The sequence below is a fragment of the Centruroides vittatus genome, unplaced genomic scaffold (genome assembly GCF_030686945.1).
Source record: "Centruroides vittatus isolate TY-2023 unplaced genomic scaffold, ASM3068694v2 scaffold_149, whole genome shotgun sequence".
Taxonomy (NCBI): Eukaryota; Metazoa; Arthropoda; class Arachnida; order Scorpiones; family Buthidae; genus Centruroides; species Centruroides vittatus.
In genome coordinates, this window is record NW_027122681.1 from 2,934,519 (window position 1) to 2,962,333 (window position 27,815).

Here is a 27,815-nt window from a genome sequence, read left to right on the forward strand (position 1 = left end):
CGTATTATATGTTTATAAGGAAAGTTTCCATGCCAGGTGGCAGTTTCGTTTTTGGTTATACCAATAATGCATTATTGATTTATTGGACATTCGGACAATGTACACATTGCCAATAAAGAGCGAATTTTTTATTTTTTATTTTTATGAAAGAAATCTATTTGGTATTTAATTGTTTTGGACATTTTTTGCAAAAATCTATTGTTTCAATAATTTCAAAGTCCTTTAAATACACATGCATATTCACGATAGAATGCGTATGTAGCTTTAGCCATTAATATAGCTTGTTTTCATCAGAACGTGTTTACACGATTTTTGTAATCTCAAACTCAAGATGGTGAAAGTTGTGTTTTTTGGTGCCTCAAGTATCAAAATAACGAGGTTTTACTGTATAACCGAAGTGCATTAATGCAGTATTTGCACAACTGCCAAAGTTAATGCAGCAACAACAAGAAAAGAAACAATGCAGAAGTTTCCACATTTTACACCATTTTCAATGCCGGTTACGCCTTGTACCACGTCATCCAGATAATCGAACATGGTACTTGTGGTCGTCGTCTTCCAGCTCGTTACTGCCCACGTCCTCGTTTGCCGCTTTCGGGGGCTCATTAAAAGATGCATAATTTGGCAATATCCACTTCGAGCATGCTAGCACACACCTTAATTTGGCTTTTTTGATCGGCCTTCTTCCGTGATATTTCCCTTCCAGTTTTACAGATAGCAATGATTCCTGATGCCAGCTTCTCTTTCTCAAGTTTACATTATCATAGACGTCGTAATCGTGTTGCCTTTGTTGAAATGGAATGTGCACACGCCATGAAATTTCAGAAGTACTTCATCTTCACAGATTGTTTTTTTGCTGATACACATCTGAAGGTTGGCCAATTTCAAGGAAGTTCTTCATTTCCATGTTTACCACTACCAGGTTTCTGTTTCCGACATTTTAATCACACTGACCGCTGTTCAGGAGAATACACATTTTAATATTGATGTTTTCTGTGTGAAATCCCTTTCCAATTGCAGCATAGTATGTCTAACTTGTGAACAAATGGGCATAATTGAATCAAAACAGTTCTCGACAAGATTGAACCAGGGAGACCACAGCTCTGTCTTCTTGCCCTGGTTTTAGTGTTGGTAATGCCTGTTGTAAATGAAACTTTACAACTAAATCGTGGTCATTTTTAGCCTCTGCATAATCTTTTACCACGATCCGACCAAATTCTCGTTCCAAAATTGGCTGCCGTTGTTTCGGCACTTTTCTTCTTTTACTTCGAACAAATGCCGTAATACATCTATTTAGTGCCATTTGCATGGCAGTAGTTTCACATATATAAATTATTATATGTAACTTCAAATGTAAAATGTACTAAATAATTCATTTAGATATTGGATAATTTGAGCCCTTTAACTATACAAGGTTAATTATGTATTACGTATTTATTTTGTCTGTCTTTATTGAGATGTTAAAATTCTTCACTAACATTCCCAGTCTAAAAACACACAAAAATCATAAACTTGTTGTTTCCCTCAAACACAGTAGTTTCGGGAGTATTTCATTTCATGAATTACACATTGATTATAACTGATTGAAACTATTAAATTCTCTGAAGAAACCTTACAATACTTATTAATATAGCAAATTGATGCAATTTTATTATTAGGTGACCGACGGCGAATCGGAAGAAGGCGAATTGAGCGTGTACTGCGTAACCTGCGGCCACGAGATCGGAGCGAGGACGGCACTAAAACACATGGAAAGGTGTTTTAACAAAGTAAGAAATATTAAAATAATTACGCGACATTTCGAAATCTTACGAACGTAATTTTCGTTTCGGCTTCCAGTACGAAAGTCAGACGTCGTTCGGCTCGATCTACAAGACGCGCATCGAGGGGAGTAACGTATTTTGCGATTTCTACAATCCCCAACAGAGAACGTACTGCAAGAGACTGAGGATTCTGTGTCCCGAACATTCGAAAGATCCGAAGGTAAGCGGGATCGGTACGTAAAAATAATTTCGTTAAGAGAAACTACTAATTACTTCGTCCGCCAGATCAACGACGACGAAGTGTGCGGTTGTCCCGCCGTGACGAACGCTTTCGTACAGACGGGAGAATTTTGCAGGATACTCAAAAAGAAATGCATAAAGCATTACTGTTGGGACAAGCTGAGACGTGCCGAGATCGACATGGAGAGGGTCAGACAGGTAAGCTATCGTTTCGGACGTTCGTCTTTGCAAATTATAACATATCGATAAACGCTGTGTCTTTCTCAGTGGTTACAACTAGACGAATTAATGGAGCAAGAAAGAAATATTCGTATAGCTATGGCCAACAGAGGTGGCGTGCTGGGTCTCATGTTGCACCAGACGATAGCTCACGATACCCTGTTCGAAGTTCCGCCCGGACTGGAGTGAATTAATGTTTTTATATATATTTTTTTAAATTGCAGGCTGCGATCGGCAGTCGTTAATATCTAATTAAAATTTGTACATAATGGGCATTAAACAATTTATATTTATATAGCTTTGATTTTTATTCTTTTAATAATAACAACACTACATTGAACTGTACACCGAAACTAAAAATGTTAAAATTCTAATTTAGTTTTCGTCGATCAGAAAACTTTGGACTGCCTTAAGATAATCCGGATGCAGTTTTTCTTTGAGCTCGCTTCTTGTTGCCCAGCAGTAATCTTTGACGTTCGGATTTTGCTGTAACAATTCTTCTTTTGTTATCTCTCCCTTTCTTACTTGAGCCTTGAAAAAAAATACCTGAAATATAGAAAACAAAATATGTACAACTTTTTTTTTATCTAATGTAAAGTTTTGGTGCTGTCTTCTGTATGAAAAACTTCAACATGGCAGACAGTATGAAATAAGGAATAACATACCTACAATCTGTAGAGTTTACAATAGTTTTGTTGGACTATACGGATACGCCATGTTGGCTTTGGGACATCCCCAACCACCTTCATTCAATGCCAATGCCAATGCAGTAGAGCATCGATTATCTGACTCAATTGGGGACTGAGTTGGTTGGATAACCGAAAAGTATGAAAAAATGCATTATTAGTATATCGCTATTAACCTACTTCGCATTGAATTTTCATCGATGTTAAGCCTAACAAATTTTTTTTTAAATAATAATTGTCACTTTTGTATCGTTAAAACTTATTTCTTTATTTTGCACAAAATAAATACAGTATTGTACTGTATATTGAAAAATATATTCGGGTTACATATTTTACATAAAGTAGGCCTATACATCAGAAAAAGAAGTCCAAAATTTTCTTTTGCTTCACAGCTGGCACATGTTTTAAAAACAGCAATTGGATAGTGTCGTTAAATAAAATTAAGCCTCGTTTAAATACTGGCCTCCCTTTCATGGTCGAGCCAATGTTGCCAGCTAAAACACGCAAAAATTTAACAAAAATAATATTAAAGTAGCCAAGACACAGCCAAATATTGTAGCGCCACATCACTGGCGGACATTTGAATTTGCCGACTAGATCGGGGGTCGGATAATTGATGCTCTACTGCAGTGATTCCCAAAGTGTGCGCCGCGGCTCCCCGGGGCGCCGAGATGCCGTCATAAGGGCGCCGCGAAATATTCAATTAAACAATTCTCGAAATTTTGCGCCAACAATCGTGTATGCTGACAAAATTCCAAAAATTTAGCAACTTTCGAGTCTTTCATTGTTTTCTTTCCCCACCCATGCTTTAGTGGTTTAGTCACTAAAGCTTGGGTGTGGAGCTAGACGCTAAGCGTGGGTAATCGCAGTACCAAGTTGGATTTCTGTTCATTCGTTGTCACCATCTTAGTGTTTGCATTAGTTTTTGTTTGTTGGACTAACGACTAACTTAACAGTGTGGTGGTTAAGTTAATTTTCAAAAGTTATTTTTCTGATCACCCTAAAAATGGACAAATTCTTATTAAACTCGAATAATAAAGATAGTGCTGAATCTAGAGAGGATGTTCCAGAAACAAGTGGCAAGGGTTTCGAGAGGCGAAAACGTCGTGACAGTTATTTGGATTTTGGCTTTACATCAATAAACGAAAATGATAAGGAGAGACCACAGTGTGTGTTGTGTATGAAAGTTTTGGCACCAGAATGTATGCTTCCAAGTAAGTTAAAACGACATTTAGAAACCAACCATTCTAACTTTGTTGGTAGACCTCGCGACTTTTTTACCAAAAAGTTAATTGAATTAAAACAACAAAAAGGCAGCATTTTTAAACATATGTCAATACCAAATAATGCTTTGCTAGCATCGTACAAAGTTGCATATAGAGTTGCTAAGTGTAAAAAGTCCCATACCATCGCAGAGCAACTCATTCTACCGGCTGCTGTAGATTTAGTAAACATTATGATTGGCGAGACGGCGGGAAAACTGCTTTCAAAAGTCCCTTTGTCTAACAATACCATTAGTCGCAGAATTCAGCACATGGGGAGGATCTTAATATACAATTAATTGAAAAATTAAAAAAAAGTGAATTTGGATTACAACTCGATGAGGCCACAGATAATAATAAGGACGCACACTTGATTTGTTACGTACGGTTCTTAGATGGTAATTCAATCGTTGAGGACCTTCTCTTTTGTAAAAGTATTACTGGAAGTACAAAGGCTCACGATTTGTTCGAGATCCTGAATATATTTATGGTTGAAAATAATTTAGAATGGACAAAGTGCGTTGGTGTTTGTACTGACGGTGGTCGTTCAATGTCCGGCTCTTATGGAGGATTGCAGGCGCTTATTCGAAACAAAGCTCCAGATTCAGTTTGGACCCATTGCATCATTCACAGAGAAGCACTGGCATCAAAGTATATGAGTCCTCCACTAAATATAGTTTTAGAACGTGTAGTAAATATAGTAAACTATATAAAAATTCGGCCACTGAAAGCAAGATTTTTTAAAAAAATGTGTGAAGATATGGGAGCCGAATACACATCTTTGTTGTACTACTGCCACTCACGATGGCTCTCTCGCGGAGGTGTATTGTCTCGTATGTTCCAATTACGGCCAGAAATATACGCTTTCCTTGAAGAAGAAAAACATGAGTATGCCAAACACTTTGTGGAAACAGACTTTTTGATTAAACTCGCATATCTATGTGATATTTTTGAAAAGTTAAATTCGTTGAATATCTCCTTACAAGGACGCAATATGCACATTTTAAAGCAAACAGAAAAGATTTCAGCTTTCAGAAAAAAATTACAGCTATGGAAAATAAAAATTAATAAAGAGTGTATCAGTGATTGTTTTCCCTTGTTGCACCAGTTTGTAACCTCCAATGAAATTAATTTGTCTTGCAATATAAAATCCATTTTTGTTAATCTTATAAATCAGAAAGCTTATCAAAGTTGATCAGAGCTTATAAAAAAGTTTGAAAAATACTTTGAAGCAGATATTGATAAATTTACATGGATTCAAAACCCATTTAGAGCCAAGACTCCATCTGAATTTACTTCTTTAGAAGAAGAATCTCTTATTGACTTGTCTTGCGATAATACTTTAAAGTTAAAATTTGGTAGCATGGAACTTTCTGATTTTTGGATATCAGTAAAAGAGGAATATCCACTGCTTAGTGGTAAAGCTCTACGAATATTAATTCCGTTTGCAACATCCTATTTGTGCGAAGCTGGGTTTTCGGCAGTCGCAGTAATAAAAAGTAAATATCGCTCGAAAATTAACGTTGAACAAGAAATGAGGGTCGCCATATCCAATTTTATTCCGAGATTTGAGAAGTTGTGTAGTGAACATCAAGCCCATCCATCCCATTAATAATTTTAATAATGTTAATCAACAATGAACGTTCAATAAGTTGTTTGTGAATTTGAAATTCGTGTTTAATTTATTTTTCAACTAACCTGACCACATGGTGGTTGTCCAGTCTCAATATAGATATTACCGAAACAGTTGAAATTAGATATTTTATATTATCCCAAGGAAAATAGTAAGTATCTGTTTTTAATTTTTCGCTGTTAAATGGGTAATCGCTTTTGAAAAGGAAAGTTTTCCAATTTTTCAAGTAAGTCAAAAATTTAGGGCGTATAGATGAAAAAAGTCAAAAAATTTAGGACGTAGATGTATTAAGGGCGCCGCGAAAAAATCCGATTATTTAGGGAGCCGCAAACCGAAAAAGATTGGGAACCTCTGCTCTACTGTATTGTCACACTTGAAATAATCAATGCGTAAAGGCGAGAGGAACCCACCAGTGGCCGAGCGGTTCTGTTGCGTGTTCGCACCGCACTTGGACGGGTTGGCCACGTGGAGTTTTCTCTGTGTTTGTAACACCCGAATAGGGGCCAGTTTCCCTTAAAAGACCTCCCGGAAGGCATTATTTCCCTCATGTAAAATTGCGCCCCAGAGAAGGCAATGGGAAACCACTTACTAACCTACGTCGGGAGTTCTGATATGGCATACAAAGAAGAAAGGTGAGAGATGTTGCCCATAACACATGTCAATTGGTTCTGCCCCACACGATCGTCAGAAACACCCACTAGTTTCTATGCAGGCTCACTGCCGACAGAATGCAGCCCGAAGGCCCGTGATAGTTTCCTCTGGCAAATTTGTGGGACGAGAAGAAACGGTCACCGCCATCCATTATCATGAAATCTTGCAACGATTGGGTGTGCTCCGACGGGAACGTCTTTGGTTGAGCGATTTTTGCAAATTCCCAGCACCGAAAAACTTGGAAGGTCGACGTTTCGGAACGAACCAAAATATGACAGATGCTGTATAATGATTCTTTCATGTTAGAGAAGAGGAAAGATGTAGATAACACATGCACAAATGATATAATAAAAATGTGAAAATGAATTTGAGTTTTTTCCTTGAATTATATGAAAGGAGAAATAAGTTGTAGCTGGTGAGGTATAACATGGTTTTTAGTGGTACCTAAGACAGGTGTTAAAAATATAAATTACTTGCAAATTATAGAATACAATTCTTGTGGAAACCTACTTTTTGCTCTTCGTGCAACCAATTAGACTCCAAACGTACTGGAGAGGGATGCTCGGAATAAACATTTTTCTCGAGAGATTCTCTCGATTAAGAGTGACAAGATAACGTTTACAGCTGTAATATCTTTAACTTCTTAATTATAGCATAGGTCTAATAAAGAGAGATTTATACATTGCATAAAAAACTGTACTCCAAATGTTGGAAAATCGGTTTTGTCGTATAGTGTCGGATTACGACGGGACTATCTCCTGTTTTACAAAACAGGGTGAGGGATAACTACCCGGGTTTAAATTGAGACACGGAAAAAAGATCTCGCTTCCCGACGATAGTTTATCCAATGGGACGGGGAACCGAAAACGAAGAGACTAGACGGATACGAGAACCTCTTTATACTCAAGTTTCGAGTACTTGTTAAGGTCACCGAGATGAGAGGGCAAATTCTTTCTGTAGGAGAGAGAGAGAGAGAGAGGAGAGTAGGACAAGAGTCTAAATTCTGTCATATCTGTCCAAAAAGTTTTGTTATTGTGTGGTTGATTTTTTTCTGTTTTCATAAATGCTGTATTTCCAAAGAGAAAACTTAAAAGATTGCTTAATCATTCTAACAGTTAGTGAATTTGCTGAGCTTATTTTAAAATCTTAACAGTTTAAAATTAGAATGTGATAGTACTAGACCAAATTTCCATTTTATACAGGGTTAGACTTTAATTAATTTAGAAAAAAAGGAAAGTTACAAATGTTACAACTTATATTTAGAAGTGTCTCCCCTCTGACTTTTGTAAGTCGTAACAAGACTTGTTCGTCCTATCATTAAATTGGAAAGCTTTATTAAAGAGTAATTGCCGAGCTACTAATTCTTTTACTCCTCGTGTTATTAATGCAGTACTGAATTTTGGCTAGTTTTAAGAATTTTGCTTTGACACTGCAGACTTCTTTTGTCTAAAAAGATAATTTGGAAAGATCAAAAACATTTTGCCAAAATCTTTTTAACGACTATTTCTATACACTTTAGTACATATATAAAAATATTCTAAGTTAGCTTTTACTACAGAGTAAAAATAACTCTAGAGACTTAAGAAGTAACGGTGATAACGCATTGGCATAGATACTTTCCACTGAATGAAACTATAATCTTAATGTTAATTACTAAAAATTTGGCCATGCTCTGAGCCTAAGAGCAAGCATTAATTGATTTAGAAATTATCCGTAGTTTTACCAAAAATTTCCCACCTTACTGGGCAATGCAATCGTTATCCAAAAGGTCTTCAGTTTCCGCTTTAGACTGGTTTCCGGCATCTAATAGCATTTTAGACAGATTTTACTATATAATTATTCTTGAAAAATTTCATCTTATATTTTACCAAGATCATATTTTAATCTGGTTTCGACTCAAATTAATTGTTGTGCCGTGATTATGCCGAATTGTAGTTCGTCGGCATCTCTCGTTTGTGCTCGGTAGAAAATTATTTTGTGTGATCAAAACTAAGAATACGAGAAAAATCGATCGCCGTAAAATTTAAAACTAAAAGAAATTTTCTTACCTTAGCTCCCAGAATTCCGTGATTTCTCTCGGCTTTTGGATATTTATATTTATAATGTCCTGCGGGGGCATTACCCATCATGGTGATCTGTAATTTGTCTTGGCACATTTCTTTAACGATTCTTTCGGCCGTCTTTAAAAGTCGACGGGGATTTGTTAGTAGTGGTTCGAGCATATTTTAAACAGAACAAAACTTATTCTTACTTCTCTTAGGTTTTCATCTTCTCTTCTGACGCTTTGGGGTAGAAGCCAGCGATAATCGTTTCCTAATTTTTGTTTTATTATCAGTAAGAGACTATTTCTTAATTTTCTATTTAACGAATGCTGACAGTTCTTTTTATCGGCTTCTAAAATAATAAGAAATGCAAGTGATGTAATAAATTATTAAGATGTAAAATGGCTAACAAAAATTGAAAATGATACAAAAATTCTTATATAGCCAAAATACTTCAAATTTGAACAAATGATTGCTTTTATTACTAAAATATATGTAATCTTTATTTCACGAGGGAGGAATTCAACAACTGAAGTAAAAATAATTACCATTTACTTGCAAACACATTCATTTATGCATATATAACAATATGATCTATAATGAAAACTAAATTACTTTTTACCAGATTGTTAATAATTTTATAGAAATGTTTATATAAAAATAGTAGTGATCAAGTGGATAAAACCACTGACTTGCTATTGGTAAGGTGAGCCAACAGGCTGACCAGATGGAGTTTTCTAAAACATCAATTTCCCATAGAAAGTCCTCCAGGAAACACCTCCTGACATCATCCATGTATTGCATTAATGTAATGTTGCATATAAGCAACATTATTCCATCAACCGACCAATTATTTAATGTGTTTTAAGGATATATTGTACGTTCGGGGTTCCTTCGAACCTGGAAAGTCGGAAATTTTCATTGATGTTCGGAAAAAGTCGGGGAATTTGCCTCCTCGGCTACCTTGTTAATTTTTTCCCTCACAATAAAGTAGACCAAGTGTGCAGGCAGCATAGAAATAATGTATACAATGCAACTTATGAAAAGGCATGCAGAATATTTTAAGGACCCAAAATTTTCCCAAAAATTATTGCACACAAAAAATAAAACCGTAATTTATGAACCAATTAATAATTATTATTTACATAGTTTGGAAAATTCAAATTAAATCATGCTTATAGTGTTGCATGGCAAATTGTATGGTAGGCCTACCATACAATTTGCCATGCAACACTGACTGATAAGTTAACATAAATATTTTAGATTAAAAGAATGCTTTACTTTAAACACATGTTTTCATCACCATAGGATAGCATATACAATTATAAACTTGATGCAATATGTTTTTTAGATAGGGGTAAGGTAGTGGATTTACCATACCATATTTAGTACGAACAGCCCGTACTTTAAAGGCTCTCAGTGTCCGTACCGTACTTGGAAGAAATGAAGAGAATGTCCATACTTTTAATTATTAACAGTATGATAAGTCGAAATCATAAGCACTTATATTTAAATCTGAAAAGGTGATAAATTTTTAATTAATTATTATTAATTAGCTAGCTACCTAGCCAACAAATACAATAATAATTAAGCAACATTATATAAGCAAATGTAATGGCTCTGTTGCTCATAGAACATGTGCATGTTCATTGCAATGGTTTTTTTAATTTGATAGTACTTCTTGTCTAAATGGTAAAATAGTTTTCTTATATTTAAAATTGCATTCTGTGTTGCAAAAGAAAGCGTAAATTGAAACTTTATATTATATGACTACATTTACTAGATTGAAAAATATGAATAAATTCCCTTTATTTTGCCCTGCTGCCCGAGTACTTTTTATGTTAATCCGTCCACATTTTGCCTTCGGCTATTATGGTATTCGGTATTATGAAATTTTAAAATAACACAAGCTGGATCTGGGCCATGGTAATTAATACTGGCTTTCTTATGTGCTTAGCCCCATCAACACTGGTAGTTGGTTGCAGGTTTGCATCTCACCAGTGGACTGGCCATGTGAAGTTTTTCGGGTTTTCTTCAGAAATCTAACACATAAATAGAGTCAGTTTCCTGTAGAAAGTAGGGTGTGGAGTCTTTTAAAAATCTACCGACTCCGACTTTGCCTTACCGTCCAACTCCGAGCAGGGCTGGACTTGTTACCAAAATAGGGCCAGCAATTCTGATGTCATCACATGACCTCAGAATAAAAGCTTCAATCAATTGAGTTCCAATAAAGATAGAACATAGGAAGTCTTTTATCTTTGGAATAAAACAGTTTCTAAGTAATGACATAGTCAATATATAAATATATATTCGATAATTTTTACTTTCCCGGCTGTTATATATAACAGAGAGAAAGTGTTGTGATCATTCAAAAAATGATCCTCCCAAATTTTTGGACTCGGGACACCTTGAAATGTTAAGATATGCAAAAGATTCAGGTTTTTTTTCCTGTATGTATGAATATTAGAATGTGTATGGGGGCACGGTTTTTTCACCCCGTTTCAAGCTTAATAACTTCTGTGGTTTTTGAATTGGAGTTGGACTGTTTAACACAGGTGTTATTAAGCTTGAAAGTGGTTGAACTAAATCGTGCCCCTACATACATACTAACATCCATGCATACGAAAAAAAATCCAAAATATTTTTGCACTTTTTCACATTTCATGGCATCCCGAGTCCAAAAGAGTAAAAATCTGGTAAAATCATTTTTTGACTGATCGTCATTCTTTTCCTTTGTTATAGGCCTAAACTATACAACAGCCAGGAAAGTAATAATGACAATTCCAATACTTTTCCATGTTATATACATAACAAGTTGGGAAAGTAAAAAAGAGTCGGAGTTGGCGGATTTTTGACGACTCCGACTAAAACACCAAAACTCCACGACTCTGACTCTGCAGCCCTGGTAAACAGTCTTCCTGGGAAGCATCCCACCTTGCAATATTTCCAGGTGTAGCATTTCCTTCTCCCATAAATCTATCCATTCTGAGATACTTAACTGCTTTCCTTATTTGACATCATGGAAAGCATCATCTGAAAACACTGAAAATTTTTGCACAGTGTGTAGTGCTGAATAGTAGAAATTTTCACGTCCAGGTGGTTGAGATAATTCGGATAGCAGATTTCTCAACAATGTGTGGTCCACGGATCACTATCGGTCTAGGCAAATATATTGACAGCAAACTACGCAAATTAGGTAAATGGCACGTTAAAATTTATTAAACGGGTCTACCAGAAAGTGAAGTTTGAGAAACACTAGGGATATTTTGTACTTAAAGATATGTAGTTCTTCCAATTTTTCAAAAACTGTAAGTTTTTCTTTTAAAATTTAAAGGTGCTGTTGATAATAATATTAAAATTATTACAGTGAAATGTTGACTTAATGTGTGAGGTGTGTATAATAGAAATGTAAAGAATGCATAAGTGCTATTCATCAAGTTTTATTCTTTGATACTATACTTAAAGACCAAGTTCATAAGCAGTTCTTTAAACTCTGCAAACCATATCAAATGAATTAATTTTAATCTTTACATTTTTTTACAATTGTAGATTTAATAAATAAGTCTTATTTCACATAAGACTTATTATTCTATTGCATTGTAAGATTGTATTTTAAAATCACTCAAAATCAGACCTTATACATTGTAATCACTTTGTGTATTTTTTTTATTTTGTTCAATGTTTATACAATTATTACATACATTTACTTCTTTTACTGATAGTGCAGATTAATTTTAAAAACTAATATTGATTGTTTATATCAGGGATGGGCAACCTGTGGCCTGCATTAATATTTTTTGCAACCCGGACCGCATAAAATATGAAGAAATATATCAATTTCTCAGCTTAATTAAGGAAGTATGCAGCAAAAATTCAAACATTATCTACCAACTTACGATGTGAATAGTTTTCCCGCAATGAATTTAGTAAAAATTAAAAGAAGAAACCAGATAACGGACTCGCGTCAAAACTAATTTAAAACTAGCAGTGACTAATATTTAACCAAATATTTCCGATATGTTGTGTTTACATCAGTTCCAGAAGCTAAATTAGGTGTACCTATTCTAATTTATAATTATATATGACTAAATAATTGTGATTTATCAGCATTTTCCACCCTTTTATCTTATATGCAGCCCGCGTCAGTTCAAAAGTTTTGAAATGCAGCCTTAACATATAAAAGGTTGCCCATCCCTGGTTTATATGAAAAATTATAAAATGGCAACAGGGAGGAGAGCATTATAAAATGCCAAGGGATCAAACTAAGTCCCAAATATACCACAATATCAATTGTTATTTGTAAATTTTAACACAGCTGTATTAATTATGCAGTATTATGAATTTTAGAGAAAAGTTTATAATACTCTTATTAATCTAACGTTAATTAAAATTTTTTTGAAATACAGTAGAGAGTCGAAAATCGGCATCAATTGGGGACTGGGGTTGTTCAGATTAGGGATTTGTTCCGATTACGGTCTATGTACGAAAAAATATATTAACCTGTCCGATGTTCAAATTTTTCTTCGTTGCGTGTCGCTTCCTGTTGAATTTTTCTCCGTTGCGTGTCGCTTCGCGTTGAATTTTCGTCGATTTTAAGCCTAACGAAAATTTTTATAATAATAATCGAGGCTATCGTATCGTTAAAAATTATTTCTTTATTTTGTACAAACAAAATAAATATATTGAAGAATATAAAAACATGAAAATTATACTTTAGAAGTAAATTTAGTATCAAAAACGTTCGATTCAGCACGACACAGTCCGACTGAAAATCGTGCCGATTATCGGGCGATTCCGATTACCATGGTGCCGATTTTCGACTCTCTACTGTATTTTAACTTGTTACAAATCTCTCAAGATAAATTTAATAAATATATACTTTTGTACATGGATTATACAGGATTTGTTAATGAATAATAAGTAATGGTTTTTTTTATTTTTTTTCAAAGCCACATTGATTTAATGGTTGTGGATTAATAACAGGATAAAATGTTTATTAAATTAAAACAATTTATTTTTAATTTTAATTATTCAGCAATTATAAAAATTATGTAACTGTTGATTAGAAAAAATAACTATTAATAATTAAAAAGCCAAAGAAGCAATAGCATATTTGTGTAGTAAGCCAAATGCTGTTTTATTTTGTCAATGTGCTGTACTGTAAGGGATGCGAGGATCAGGGAATTTTGTAGGAACCCCATAAATTCCAATTCTTGTTATTATTTTTAATCTAGATAAACTAGAAAACATTCTATCAAGTAAAATATCATTATATACTCAAATATAATATCCATTAGTACCAGTAATAATTGGTGCTGCTTTGAACTTTTGTAATTCTTCGCTCGAGACGTCTTCAAACTCTTGTGCAGTTTGTTTTGTTGCAGCATCCAGATCAATATCATCTTCACTTTTTTTGATTTTTTCTGCATATTTTCTGAAATTAAACAGTTAAATAGTCTGACATAAATATTATTAAAGAAACACACTAAACATTAATATTACAGATATTTAACTTACGCGTCTTCAATATGCCTTAATTCGTGATCACTGAGCAAACTATTTTCGTGTTCAATTTTCTGAATTAGATTAGAAAAAGATGCTTCAGTTGGAGTCATTTCTTGCGAGACAACTGGCTTTCGTTCTAAGCAAATGGCACTCATAATATGCCATTGATGATGTGATGCAGGTGGTGTCTGCACCATTGGACTTGCAGCAGTACATGCTGTAAATAAAAATATATATATATATATATATTTAAAACATGCTATCAGAAATGATAAAATGAAATGCAAATAATATTAATTATTCTGACATAATCAACATTGTCTCAAAATTTTCCGTGTGTTTAACTGCCTGAAGTCAAGTCTAATAACAATTTAAGATACAACTAACATAAATGTAATTTTGGTAATATTAAGTTAACAATCATTATAAACTATAAAACTTCAACTAAAATAGAATCTTCAATGTTAACAAGTTTATCTCTCCAATGACTAACAAATACACTCTGCTTTCTGGAGACAAAAAAAAAACGGAAAAGTGTACAGTACATATAATATCTTCAAACAAGAGTGAAAATGAATAAATAATACTGAATCTATGTAGTTTATCTACTGATTACTGAAATTTTACCAATTTTCCTAATGTTAAATCCTATAATACAGTGATTAATCTGATCTGCAGACTCATAATAGTCTTCAGACTTTCTCAGGTTTGCATGTATCTTAGAATTTTTTATTTGCCAATTTTATGCTCTCGTTGCATTGTTAGTGTATTGGGATTAGTAAACATTCAAGCAACACAAGATTATGAAGTCAATCTTTTAAAGTGTATGCTGAGAATAGTATTTTTTTAATGCAGATAGGGCAGAATTATTCTACAATGCAACTCCAAGACATGAGGACAGTCATGAATGTATTGATCAACTTTAGAACTGGTGCTGAAAAAATATTCAGACAGTCTACTGATGACATTTGAAGTGTGTTTGAGTAATTATGTAATTTTGTACCCATTAAGTGTGGGAAAAATTAAAAGGCAAATCTATTCAAGGGAAGGACTACATCATGGAGAGAGAAAAAAACCTTATAATCAAAAATATACAAAAATTTAATAGTTGTATTTATAAACAAGTAAAACAGCAAAGCCATTCTTGGGACGAGACTGTCTCGGAGAGCGCAAGCAACATGTGCACAAATCTCGCATTCACGCCTGTTTGTAGAAACTTTCTCAGCATTTTGTATTTTATTTTGACCAGGTTCTTGGTCCCCTGACTACCTACAGGTCTGGTTCATTTTATGTGCGCATGATTTGGGCACCGAATACTCTGCCAAATTTCAACTCATGACATGTACTCCTTCATACCTCTAAGGTGTGCAGCCATTGACAGCAGCGTGTTTTTAGAGACAAGACAGTCTCGTCAAAAACATTTAACTTAACTTAATTATACATTTGTGCCATTCTTTTCTTCTCGTGTTCCAACCAAATTAGATAAATAATCAATTATCAAAACAAATTTAAGTAAAAGAAACATGCTAGCAGCTTTAGGTATTACATCAATAAAATTCTAGAAAAATGTTTTTGACAGTATAATTTTGCTGCAGACATGCAAGAAACCATAAAGAACGCATCATCTGTGACATCATAAACATGAGAGCACTGCAGCAATTTTTTTGGTGATTGCGTCATCCATTAGTATAAAGATCTGTGTGGTGGTGATGATGAAATGTGAATAAAATGAAAAATCTGTAAGAAAATTGGAAAGTTTTGGCAGTTAATACTGTGTAGAAAGTACACAATTGTTGCTTTAAATGCTGAAGGTTTACTCTCGTGAAATATCTCAGTGTCCTCTTTTATGTTTTTCTTATTATTTTCCTTTCCTAAACCCAATAACTAGTGATTACAAATTCTTCAATGGTGTGACGTTATTTGTATCAGCCATTATATCCCTTATTTATGAATTTTTATCAATTGCTGATGAACAAATTTCAGACATCTATATGAATATTTTTTTTTTAATGTACTGGGTATGTAAGGTACTGGGGGACATGCAAACATTTTTAAAAGATATTCAACATAGACATGTTAAAATAATTTGATATATCCACGGAGAGGTTCAAAACACCTATTTGGTTAAAAATTTTGAATATGTTCTGGCAAACTTACGTTAAAAATTGGAATGGAACTACAGGTATACCTCGAGTTACGTCATTTGTCAAAAAAGTATATGGAAAAATAAAAATTAAGTTTAAGTCATTTTATTCAACTTTACATCCGTCCGCCACAAATATTGAAGTCGTAATATCACTAGAAAAGCGTCAAAAGCACAAAATCATATTAAAATATGTACATTTACATTAAATGTTAATATAATCATCATAAATCCTAGAGAACGAAACTTGAAAACATCTGTGTTTCTGTGTTGTCATCTTATTTAGCGGTCTTTAAGTGCTCATTATTGGCATTTTCCACTGTTACATCGCCTCTCCTGGAACCAATTACTGATGTAAGGCGAGATATACCCGTACACTCCAGGAATACATGCTTTTTGTACTGTTCAGCTGGGCAGGGCATCTGGTAAAAATGGCTTGGAGAAAACACGAACATCCCCATTGCTTTGTGGAATTTTCCATTAGTGACACATCATGTCAGCATTCAAAATTAATTTTCAGATTTTGGATAAAGGATTACAAACATGTATTTAATGTAATACATGTTGAGAATCCTCTTGTTTTTGTTTTATATAAAATAAAATATAGAAAAGACTTAGGTTTGCCAAGACCAATAATTTTCAAAACAGACAAGTTTTCATTTTATTCACATTTTGAATTGAATAAGTTTTACTATATGTTAAGTATAGAAAAACCAGAGGCTTCGTAAATAATAGGCTTTAATGATTAATTTAATGTGTGATAACACCCGATTAATTCATTAAAGAATTCATTAATCGGCCATTTATTTTTTATTTTACTTATACATAATATTGAATAATAAGTTCCATTCAGTATCTAATTAGTCATTAGTTTTGTGTATCTATTAAAGATAATATTAGCATGATTCTTAACTTCATTTTAAATGTAATCATGAGCTAAACCTGGACTATAAAGTACTCGGAAAACATTTCTTGCCTATTAAAACATTTTTAGCTTAGTTGTAGTTTTATTCCATTACAACTCTAAGATATGGTGCCAAGTTTTAAATATAATTTTATTTATTAAAAGACTTTTTTGACAAATTTTGAACACATTCAATAAGAATTTATACTCTATCTATGTTGGAACCTACTGTAAACAAACACCTCGTAGGTTGCAAAGGATGTTCAAGATTCCTTTTTTATGTGTAGATCTAATAAAAGGCTATATAATGTATGTAGCTTGGTATTTTTTTTTTATTACCCCTAGTAATTTGTAAAAAAAAGAAATGCACCTTGCAGGTTGGACAGTCAGTTTCATTAAAAGACAACCCAAAGATTTACAAATAGACAATTAGTAAATATTCTTCATTTCTAACTCTGATTCATAGGTTACACAAACCTCCCTGCAAAATTTCAAAAATTTTTGACAAAAGACAGGAGTTATTAAGCTTCAAAGTGGGTGAACAAAATCATGCCCTATAAACACACTAATATCCATACAAACAGAAAAAATCCCCAAATTTTTTCGCATTACTTTATGTTTTAAGGTCCTCCAAGTCCAAAAATGTAAAAATCTTGGGAGGGGATCTTTTTTGACCATTTGCCACACTTTTCCTGTTACATGAAACAGCTGGTAAAGTAAAAAAACAGCTACTGGTTTTATCATCTTTGCTGTTTAATTCATTTTTATTTTTCTGACTGTTATATGTGCCGCTCACTTGCCAAATCGATTAACTCCATAAAACAAAAAGTGTAGAAAAGTGACAAAGTAATATACGTTCTTTTTTAAAATTCCTTGTAAAATATAAATTCAAATAAACATTGTAAAATGTATTATATGTATTATTGTAGATGTAGCTTTTATTTAACAACACGTAAAATGTATTAGATAGCATAGATATGCTATAATCATTATTATGATTACGATTTTGGTGTGACTGAGGGAGTTAATCAATTTGGCAAGTGAAAAATATAACTTTTTTTTCTAAAAACAATTGCCACCAAAACTGAACAATTGTTGTAAGGAACTGAGTCCGAACATTATTTTTATTTTATTATCTTTTGTTTGGGGTTTATGTTTATTTAGGACGAAGGTTCCCCACCACTCTCTTGTTAGTAATGAAAAATGAAGATAAAACAACTCACGGAAAAATAAGCGCCGTAGGAAAAATCTTGCGCACTTGCGCTGCCCGGCGGAAGTAACAGTCTGCAGAAAAAAAAAATGGAGGGAGGAGTCCCCACAATCACTAGTAGAGAAATACTTGATAAACCGTCTTAAACATCCCAGAAAATTATGATAAATATTTTGTAAACGGTTTATAAGCTTTGTCGGAAACTTAAAGCTGCCAGAAAAGAAAGTTAATGTTAGCAACTAAGTATGTAAATAAGGGGAGTAACCCAGCTCAAGTGTGACGTCACCTCACAGTATAAAACCCGTACGTTAACCGAAGGAGGAGAGGTGAATTCCAAATCGAGGCGACTGTGAGAGCGAGGTAGATTCAAAAGCGAAGTTTTTTCTGATAGAAGTCCAGATTGATAATTGGACGATCCAAGGTGCTAAAGAGGAGTTCGATTGACGATTTGATGATATCGAAAGTATTGAGGAAATAGTTTTCTTCGTATAGTGAGGTGACGGATAGACGTTTAATTAGTAAGAGATTTTGTTCATAGTTTCTAAGTATTTGATTTGTTGAAATTCAAAGGGGAATTACTATTAAGTTAAGCTAAGTAGCTGAGTTTATTGTCGGGTTGACTTGTTGATTTTCGTTAATAAATTTGGTTTGGATTATTGATATTTGTACGTAGTACAAATATCAATAATCCTATTCTAGTTGCTAATTAAATATATTTGAACTTTTGATCTGACTTGATATTTATCATTATTATTACTAATTTTTCGGTGCATGCTTAAAAGCCCAGGCCTGGCAAACTAATCTCGAATCCGCGTAAAGTACCCGTTAGGTTAACGGAAGTTTCACCAACCGTAATTATAGTCGGTTTCCTAAGATACTAAAATTAAGTACTTTACATTGTTCGATATTCCACAAGTATACTTACTTTTGCAGCAGTTGGACTATAACTAATTTCTTTTACTTAAATTATTTAATGTTATATCATCACAAAAAGTATCTTTATCCACAAAGCACTGGTCAGGGCACACTGCAGCATTGCAATCACAGTGTGGAGTTAATTAGATTGGCTCCTACCCTCAAAATTAAACTTTTTGCCATTTTATAATAGTTAAAAATATAAAGTTTTTTAATAAAATATGGTAACAGATGACACCACTAAAACTTTAAATGTTACTGGTTTATTTTACTATTAGTAGTAATGTTAAGAGAGCTAACACAAGAGGAAAAGTAAGAGCTGAGCCTGTACCATGGCCTGAGCCCAAATCTATATAACAACATTTTATAGACTTTAAAGAATTAAAAGCTAGTGGCTTTCCTTCTTCAGTAACACATCAAACAAGGAACAGTTGATTTATGTATTTTTTATTAAAGGAAATGCATTTTGGGTCTATAAAAATTTTTAAATATTATATGTATTTTTCTGTATAATGTAATCCATATCTATCTCTTTTTTTGTAAAGTTTAAGGACTGAAAAGGGGTCATTAAGACCTAAATGCATTTCCTTTAATAAAAAATACATAAATCAACTGTCCCTTGTGTGATATGTTACTAAGGAACGAAAGCCACTAGCTTCTAATTCTTTAAAGTCTACAAAAACCAGTAATGGAAACCTAATTAAATAAAATTTTAATTACAAAGTCTATAAAATCAATGTATTTCATTTCAAGTTCATAAAAGGAGAAAGAAATAAATGCGATAAATCAAGAATGTCACATCAAAAGACAGCGAGAGACCAGGAGTTCCAGCAGGATCCACAATCACTCTCCACAACCAGGAGTGTTAGGTAGTATATTTAGCTAGAACAGGATACAAAACTTAATCTCCATATCATAATCAGATGTCCCTAAATACGTGTGTGTTCCCAGATGTATAATAATTTTCTACTGATAAATAAATTATAAACTATTTTACGTAAATATTTTTAAAAATTTTTCATTTAACATTCCTCGCCATCATTCCATATAAATTTATTTGTAGTCACAATTACAAGATATTATAACTGTTTTTCTGCCTAATATAACAATATTAAATATAAAACATAATATAGATTTTTAAAAAGTGCCTAAATATATTCAGGTACTTGCGAGTTTCAAAAGTACATCATTAGTTAACAAATTATTGATAAATTCAACAAACTAAAGCATTTGATATTTTACTTAAAGATTAAATTTTAATTAAATTAATAGAGAAAATAATTTAGAATAAAAATTACTTGTAAAGGCATATTGGATTTATTTTTTGATGGTTTTTTAAACATTTGTCCTTGATAAAGATCAATTTTTAAAATCACAAACTTAAACTTGTTTGTATTTTGTATCAAGGTGATATCAAGATAATACCACAAATCATTGTGTGTCAAAACAGATAAGGAATAAGAATTAATAACAACGCTGTTCTTAATTTGCGCTAAATCTGATTAAGCTTTGTTCCTGTAGTATTTAATCTTTCAAACTCAATTTTCTTGTTATTTTTTTGTAAATTAAACTCCATGTTTTTCAAATAGTATCACCATATATAATTAAATATCCTCAATATCTCGGCGATTCTAATTTCAGCACGTCAAAATTCGGAATCTATTATATTACAAATTAACGTTTAAATTGCATTTAATTATAAAAAACTTTTAATAACTCCACATAATGAGTTATTATTAAAATCACTACTTTTACTGTTGTTTTCCCAATAAATATTATAGTATATACAGTATCGTAGTTTTTAATCTGTATTAATTTTTTATATTTCTTAAAATTTTCGGAAGTAATGCTAATCTGGAGTTTCTATCTAAATTGTCTATATTAATTATTTTTCTTCCGTGTAAATGACCATTTACAATTCTGTTAAAATTAAGATTCAAAGAAACAAGACCTTTAAATAGTGGGAAATACTTAAATCTTCTTTTTGGTCTAATTTATAAACCATCCATTCTACATAAATGTACTTTCTCGGCAAATTCTTTTTTAATATAAACATTTACCTTTCATTAAAATATATTTTCTACCACCGTCAAATATTTATGAGCTAACTTATCTATGTATATTCAAAAGTGAATTTGACTAAAATCATTGAAAGAATATACTTCAAAAAAAATAAATTACTTAAAACGATGGAGTCAGATCAATTTCTTAATCTCACCTAATTGTATTGTAGAAAAATACACGAAAATTCAAATTTTCTTTCCTTTCTGACTTGCGGACGATAAGCAACTTCCAAATTCTAAAACATTATGTTAATAATGAAATAAAACTGAAGTTAAAAAGGTAAAAGCAAATCAATTTTGCAGAGAGAAACACTTTAGTTACTTTGGTATATCCCCTAAATGCATTTCGCCAGTAAATTCGGCCTCTTCAGTAGGGTTATTTTGTCCACGGCTCAAATTCTGACAATTATCCATCGTGGGTTTCCATTTTAAGTTACCGCTTATATACCCGACAAAAGTTTTCCAGCATGCTGCTGTTAACGTGTCCATATTTAAATTAACAGTTTTATTTTGCATAATTATAGCAAAGTGTTTTTTAAATTTTCTTTTTACAATATTTTTCTCTTTATGAACAATTTTTACATTATTTACATGCCATCTAAAGGAAGATACCACTCCAAGAACACTTCAACTAGGAAAATCAATTAGAAGTGACATCCGAAAAGAAGAAATATGGAAAATAGAATGATTAATATTAAAATCAGTCATTAGAAAGATAAAACAATTACCTTATTTTACGGACTATAACACGCTACGGACTATAAGACGCACCTGAATTTTGGAGGCAATTTTTCGAAGAAAAAAGTGCGTCTTATAGTCCGTAAAATACGGTAGTTATATTTCTAAACAGATTAAGGAGATTAAAAAAAAGTTAAATAAAAATTTAAATTTACAAACTCTTAATAACAGAAAGCATAAAAACAAGAATGTTAAATTGTTAAAATTATTTGATTATCCACTAGATAATAAAAAAATAGAATGGCAGAAAAATCTTGTCCTTAGTTTTCCTCCAAAGAAAATATCAGAGGATTACATACGTTTCTTGTCATACAGTGTTAGTATGAATTTACCTATCTTTAATAGAGTAACAGATACAATAGCAAATATAGAATACATAATGTTCCGACATGATCTTAAAAAAAAAGAAAGAGAAAAATTTTAAATTAAAATAAATGAAGATTCGAAGAAACTAAACATCAAGAAAGGCTATATTATGGACCGTAAAGCAGGGCATTACATAGGTAAATATAATAGAATCAAAAAGTTTAAAAAAAAACATAATCTTTGTTTAATAAAAGCAGATAAATCGCACCAAATAGTAATACAGTAGAGCATCGATTATCCGACTTAATTGGGAACTGGGGTTGGTCGGATAACCGAATAGTATGAAAAAATACATTATTAGTATAGTGTATTAGGCCTGGTTTAAATACTAGCCTCCCTTTCATGGTCGAGCCAGTGCTGCCAGCTAAAACATGCAAAAATTTAACAAAAATAATATTAAAGTAGCCAAGACATAACCAAATATTGTAGCGCCACATCACTAGCGGACATTTGAATTTGCCGACTAGAACGCGGTCGGTTAATCGAGAGTCGGATAATCGATGCTCTACTGTAATGAATTTATGAAACTTAGAAGATAAAAAATAAGAAATTATATCACAAGGAAATTTTGAAAAGCTGGAATAAGATCCGTCCATTGGAATACAAAAAATGCTAAATAAAAAATTGAAGAAATTATTGAGGGAAGTTGACATCTCGAAATATCAAAGTAAAGAAATACTTTCTAAAGGACCCCTAAATTAAACATTAAAATTAAAACACAAACAGAATAAGTGCCGACCAATTATAGATCTTAAGTTTACATTACTATATAATTTAGAAATATTCATTAAAAAGTCCTTACAGGTCATTCCAAACTCAGAATACAGTGTAAAAAATGCATATGTTTTAATATCATAATTAGAAAAGAAGAAATTTTGCCAGAATATAAATTATAAGCTTGGATATAAAATTGATGTACCTTCTATCAATAATGAGATGATTATACAGAGCTTGCGTAAGTACGATGTTCAAAATTATTTAAAAGACTTAATTAATTTGGCAATGGCCAATAATTATTTTACAGTAGAAGAAAACTTTTATTGCCAAACTAATAGTATTTCTATGGGTTCAGTAACTGGCCCAAAATTGGCAGAAATCTACATGATAGATATGGATAAAACATTATCAAACTTAAAGGGCATTATATTTTTTGCAAGGTATGTTGATGACATATTAATTATATATAATAGTATAACAACAACACCTGTTCAAATATTGAACCAAGCTAATGAAATCAACTCAAATATTAAATTTACCCAAGAAACTGAAAATTATAATAAAATAAATTATTTAGATATAACAATTACAAGATTTATAGAACATCTTGAGTATTGTAAATTTGAAAAACCATGTAGTGATAAAAAACGTATTAATTTTAAATCGTACTGCCCTTTAAATCAAAAACGTAATATATATTTAATGGAAATAAGAAAGATATTTTCCAGAACAACAAAACCGGAAATAAGAGCAGGAAATAAAAACAACACACAAGAAATATATCCTAAATGGATATCCACAATAACTGGTATAATCATTTCATATTAAATAGATATAAGATGAAAGAAAAACAAGAAATCAAAAAGTACGTATCATTCCCTTACATAAAAGGCCTATTTGAAAAATATAACAATATCCTTAATCATGCTTTAATTAAACTGGCTCCAACTCAAAATAATAGGTTGTCTAAACTTATGGTTACCGAAGGTATTACAAAGGATCCATTAGTAGTAGTTGTAGTCTACAAACTCCAATGTACGTGTGTTGATCTATGTTTCTATATTGGGGAAACAAAGCGAAAATTGAAAATCAGATTGTCAGAACATCTAGCAGGAGTAAGATTGAAAGTTAATATTTCTCCTATTTTCCCAACATTGCTGTAATAATATTTGTCAGATTAATGTAAATAATGTAAAAATTGTTTATAAAAAGAAAAATATTGTAAAAAGAAAATTTAAAGAACACTTTGCTATAATTATGCAAAATAAAACTATTAATTTAAAATATGGGCATGTTAACAGTAGCATGCTGCAAAACTTTTGTCAGGTATATAAGTGGTAACTTAAAATGGAAACCCATGATGAGTAATTGTCAGAATTTGAGCTTTCTGACTTGCTTATCCTTTGCAAGTCAGAAAGGAAAGAAAATTTGAATTTTTGTGTATTTTTCTACAACACAATTACGTAAGATTAAGAAGAATATACTTATTTATATGTATCATTTGCATGAATTTGTGATTAATTAATTCATTTACTGTTACTATAAATACTATAATAAAGAATTTTAAGATAATTTCTTCACATTAGTATTAAGATTGCATTTTCTCCTCTCTATCTCAATTTACCTAACAAGTAACTCATCCATGTGTAAGAATGAAAAATTATAAAGAACAAATCACTGATTCATGGATTTTCAGCTTCCTCAACGAGCTCAAAAATAAAATAATGATGCAACATTCTTCTAGTGAAAAACATTTATAACACATCTACATAAATTTTATGCTGCTATATGATATTCATTAATGCAAATACATGCATAACCTTATAATAATAAAAATCTAGAAATTTTACTATATAAAGATGTTTATAAGAATACATCATCTTCATTCTCAATCTCTCAAACTTAAAGTGAAGAAATTGGAATTTGATGAACTGAAGCTAAGGAGAGTGCATCTTTTAAAATATTTTTCTGCAATAAAATTCCTGAACTTCTCTATCATAAAGCAACTTTCACATTTATTTAAATTTATAATTTAGAAGTTTTTCAAATACATATGTCAAATTAATGTGTGTTAAATCAAATCATATCATAATAATCAATTCTTAGATTTCTTAAACTGTTCTATACACATTTTGTTACAGAAATGAAAACATCCAATCTTCACTAATAGGGAGGGGCTGAACATGAAAATGACATTAAAAAGTTGGCTCTTGCTTTGTCATAAGGTTTTGTCAAGAAATGTCATATTGGAGTGACCAATCCTGCTTGAGCAAACATGACATACAGCAGGGGGTTGCAAACTGGTGGTCCGCAGGCCAAATACAGCCTGTTAAGGCTTCATATGTAGTCTGCAACCTTGATGATTTCTTTTCTAAAAATCAATGTTTCTAATATCTTGCAAGGATTACAACAGAAAAAATTCAAACTTCTGTTTATGTAAGTCATAAAGGCCTGACAATAAAAGGGTCTTTGTTAGAGCCTTTTTTTTAGTTTACAGTATATGTTTTGGTTTACCAAATAATAATCAATACGGCCCATGTCTGTTATACATCTATTTGACTGACTCTTTCTGTGTTTGAGTTCGAGACCTCTGATATACAGCAACATTAGTGAAGATCTAGCAATGTCACATTCATATATTCAACCCTTAACCCGTGAGGTGGGGTCACTGTGACCTCAGTAAAACTTTGACTGGCTTCTACTAGTCTGTCAGCCAGTGCCAGTGGTGGAGACTCAAGGTACAGTACCTTCAAGTTAGTTGTCTTTGAGCCGTCTGAACTTACGCGTGTTTCGCTTGAAATTTTTTTGCTTTGTAGTCATCCTGACCCCACCTCACGGGTTATGTAAACAATTTTCTTCAATCTAATTGTAACGTTAAAATAAAATATGTGGCGTAAAAACGTTTTTTCTTCTTTTATTAACTTATTAGTAATGTTAAGATCCCAAATATATTGGAATGGAGGCCATACCGGGTGTAGATGTATATTTAATTAAGTGCCTCACTTTTTGTAGTGTTATTACTACTCTAAAAGTTTAAAGATTTTTAAAAATCCTAATTGGTTATTAAAAATTCTACTTTATATTTCTAGTGTGTTAAATAAAGTGTAAAAATTATTTTATGATTATATTTTTCTTTTTCTTCCTTTTCTGAATTACACAAATTGTAACAAAAGTTCTGGGGCAGTGACCCCATCTCATGAGTTGCGTATTTTTTTTCACCTCACGGGTTAAGGGTCAAATATATCCAATATGTTGGCAAAACTCAAGACTTTTTTCTGATTTTTTTTTTTTTTGCTTCTTATGTGAATGGGTGCTCACCAATGGCCAGGCAGATGACACCACTAAACACTGGTAGTTAATCATGGTACTAACCAAACACAATTTTCCAGGTTCTTTTTACGTGTCTAGTCTAAATAGGGGCCAGTTTCCCATAGAAAGTCCTCCCAGTTAGCATCACCCATACGTTGCATTTCTGTATTCAGTTAATACCAAACCAACTTATGTAAATGGAATATCTGTGCCAGGGATCTCATCGCAAGGACTGGCCATGCATCATACACACCTGGTGTGAAAATGTCATCTCCTAGCAACTTGCTGATCCAAGTAATATACTTCTTCCATTGTTGCATATGAAGTTTAGCCTTATTAAAAATTTTGCCATCTTTATGCATTTCTGGACATGTTTATAGTATACTCTTGTATACTGAGAGTACACTTGTACAGGTATAAGTATACAGAACACTAGCCTGAAACTATGTACTGTACATGTACAAGTATACAGAGTATCTAAAGGATACTTGTACTCCTGTTCATATTATTTCATTAACTTTGATTTTTTAATAAAGATGAATCGATACATTTTAAATGAAGATGAACTTGTATCAAAACGTAAGTATTTAATTGTATTTTGTTTTATTTTAAGAAAAATCCAAAACATCTCTGTAATATTTCATTGTTGTGGATAATAAAGGAATGTTTGTCAATGGAATTAATGTCGTGTGACGTAAAAATAAAAGAATAATAAATATTTTATTTTTTATCGACAACTCTCACCTTTTCTTAAGCATTGCCCGTTGAAAGATCGATTGATAAGTAACCGGAATACGCACGACGCCATTTTGAAATCGCTACTGCAGACGATCTAAAATTTCCCTTTTTTTTTTTTTTTTTTTTTCCTTCCTAACAATTCGTTTTCTATTAATAATATTTTAAATATTATATTATTTTATAATTTGTAAAAGTAGTTATTAGTACTATAAAATATTAGTTAAAACGTTAAATTTTATAATTGATTTAAATTCCGATAAACTGCGCCTCCACTTTAAAAATATTTTATTATTATTATTATTATTTTAATGAAATTTAATACGCTTTTATATTGTACTATGACATTTAAAATTTATTAAAATTAAATAATTATTTACAATATAATGGCATTTATTGAATTACGATTGTTTAATATAATGGCGGAGTAATCACGTGCTTCTTCACGTGTGGCAACGTTCGCGGTTTCTCTTTCCTCGTGTAGTAGCGCGGCTTAATATGCGTTGTTTTTCCTCCATTCAGAATAGGAAGAGGATAAACGAGGAAAAATACGCTAAAAATGATCATCGAATAAAACTTATGCCTATAATTACATTTATTTAGACTCAATTATTGAATTAATTCCAAGTTTTCTTTATGTGTCTAACATCTAAATAGAGGCAATTTCCCATAGAAATCTTCCCGGGAAGCAACCCCTCGACTGATCCCCACGTT

At 32.2% G+C, this 27,815-nt stretch overlaps 2 protein-coding genes across 3 annotated transcripts in view; one reads left to right on the forward strand and one right to left on the reverse strand.

Annotated features, from left to right (window-relative positions):
- Positions 1-2,515, forward strand: part of LOC136987242 (CXXC-type zinc finger protein 1-like) — a 16,721-nt gene extending 14,206 nt beyond the window's left edge. For both annotated transcript variants that reach the window (XM_067284947.1, XM_067284948.1), the window contains 4 exons: positions 1,659-1,769; positions 1,840-1,983; positions 2,049-2,201; positions 2,271-2,515. In XM_067284947.1, the coding sequence (XP_067141048.1) occupies positions 1,659-1,769; positions 1,840-1,983; positions 2,049-2,201; positions 2,271-2,411 (549 nt within the window). In that variant the 3' untranslated portion in view covers positions 2,412-2,515. The remainder of the gene's footprint in view (positions 1-1,658; positions 1,770-1,839; positions 1,984-2,048; positions 2,202-2,270) is intronic.
- Positions 2,506-27,226, reverse strand: mRpL46 (mitochondrial ribosomal protein L46). Its single transcript, XM_067284956.1, has 6 exons — positions 27,111-27,226; positions 14,014-14,218; positions 13,797-13,930; positions 8,706-8,848; positions 8,503-8,634; positions 2,506-2,768 (listed from the first exon to the last, which is right to left on the reverse strand). Exons 1-6 carry the CDS (start codon positions 27,172-27,174, stop codon positions 2,598-2,600), a joined length of 849 nt encoding a protein of 282 aa, XP_067141057.1. The 5' UTR covers positions 27,175-27,226; the 3' UTR covers positions 2,506-2,597.
- Between the last annotated feature and the right edge of the window lie 589 nt (positions 27,227-27,815).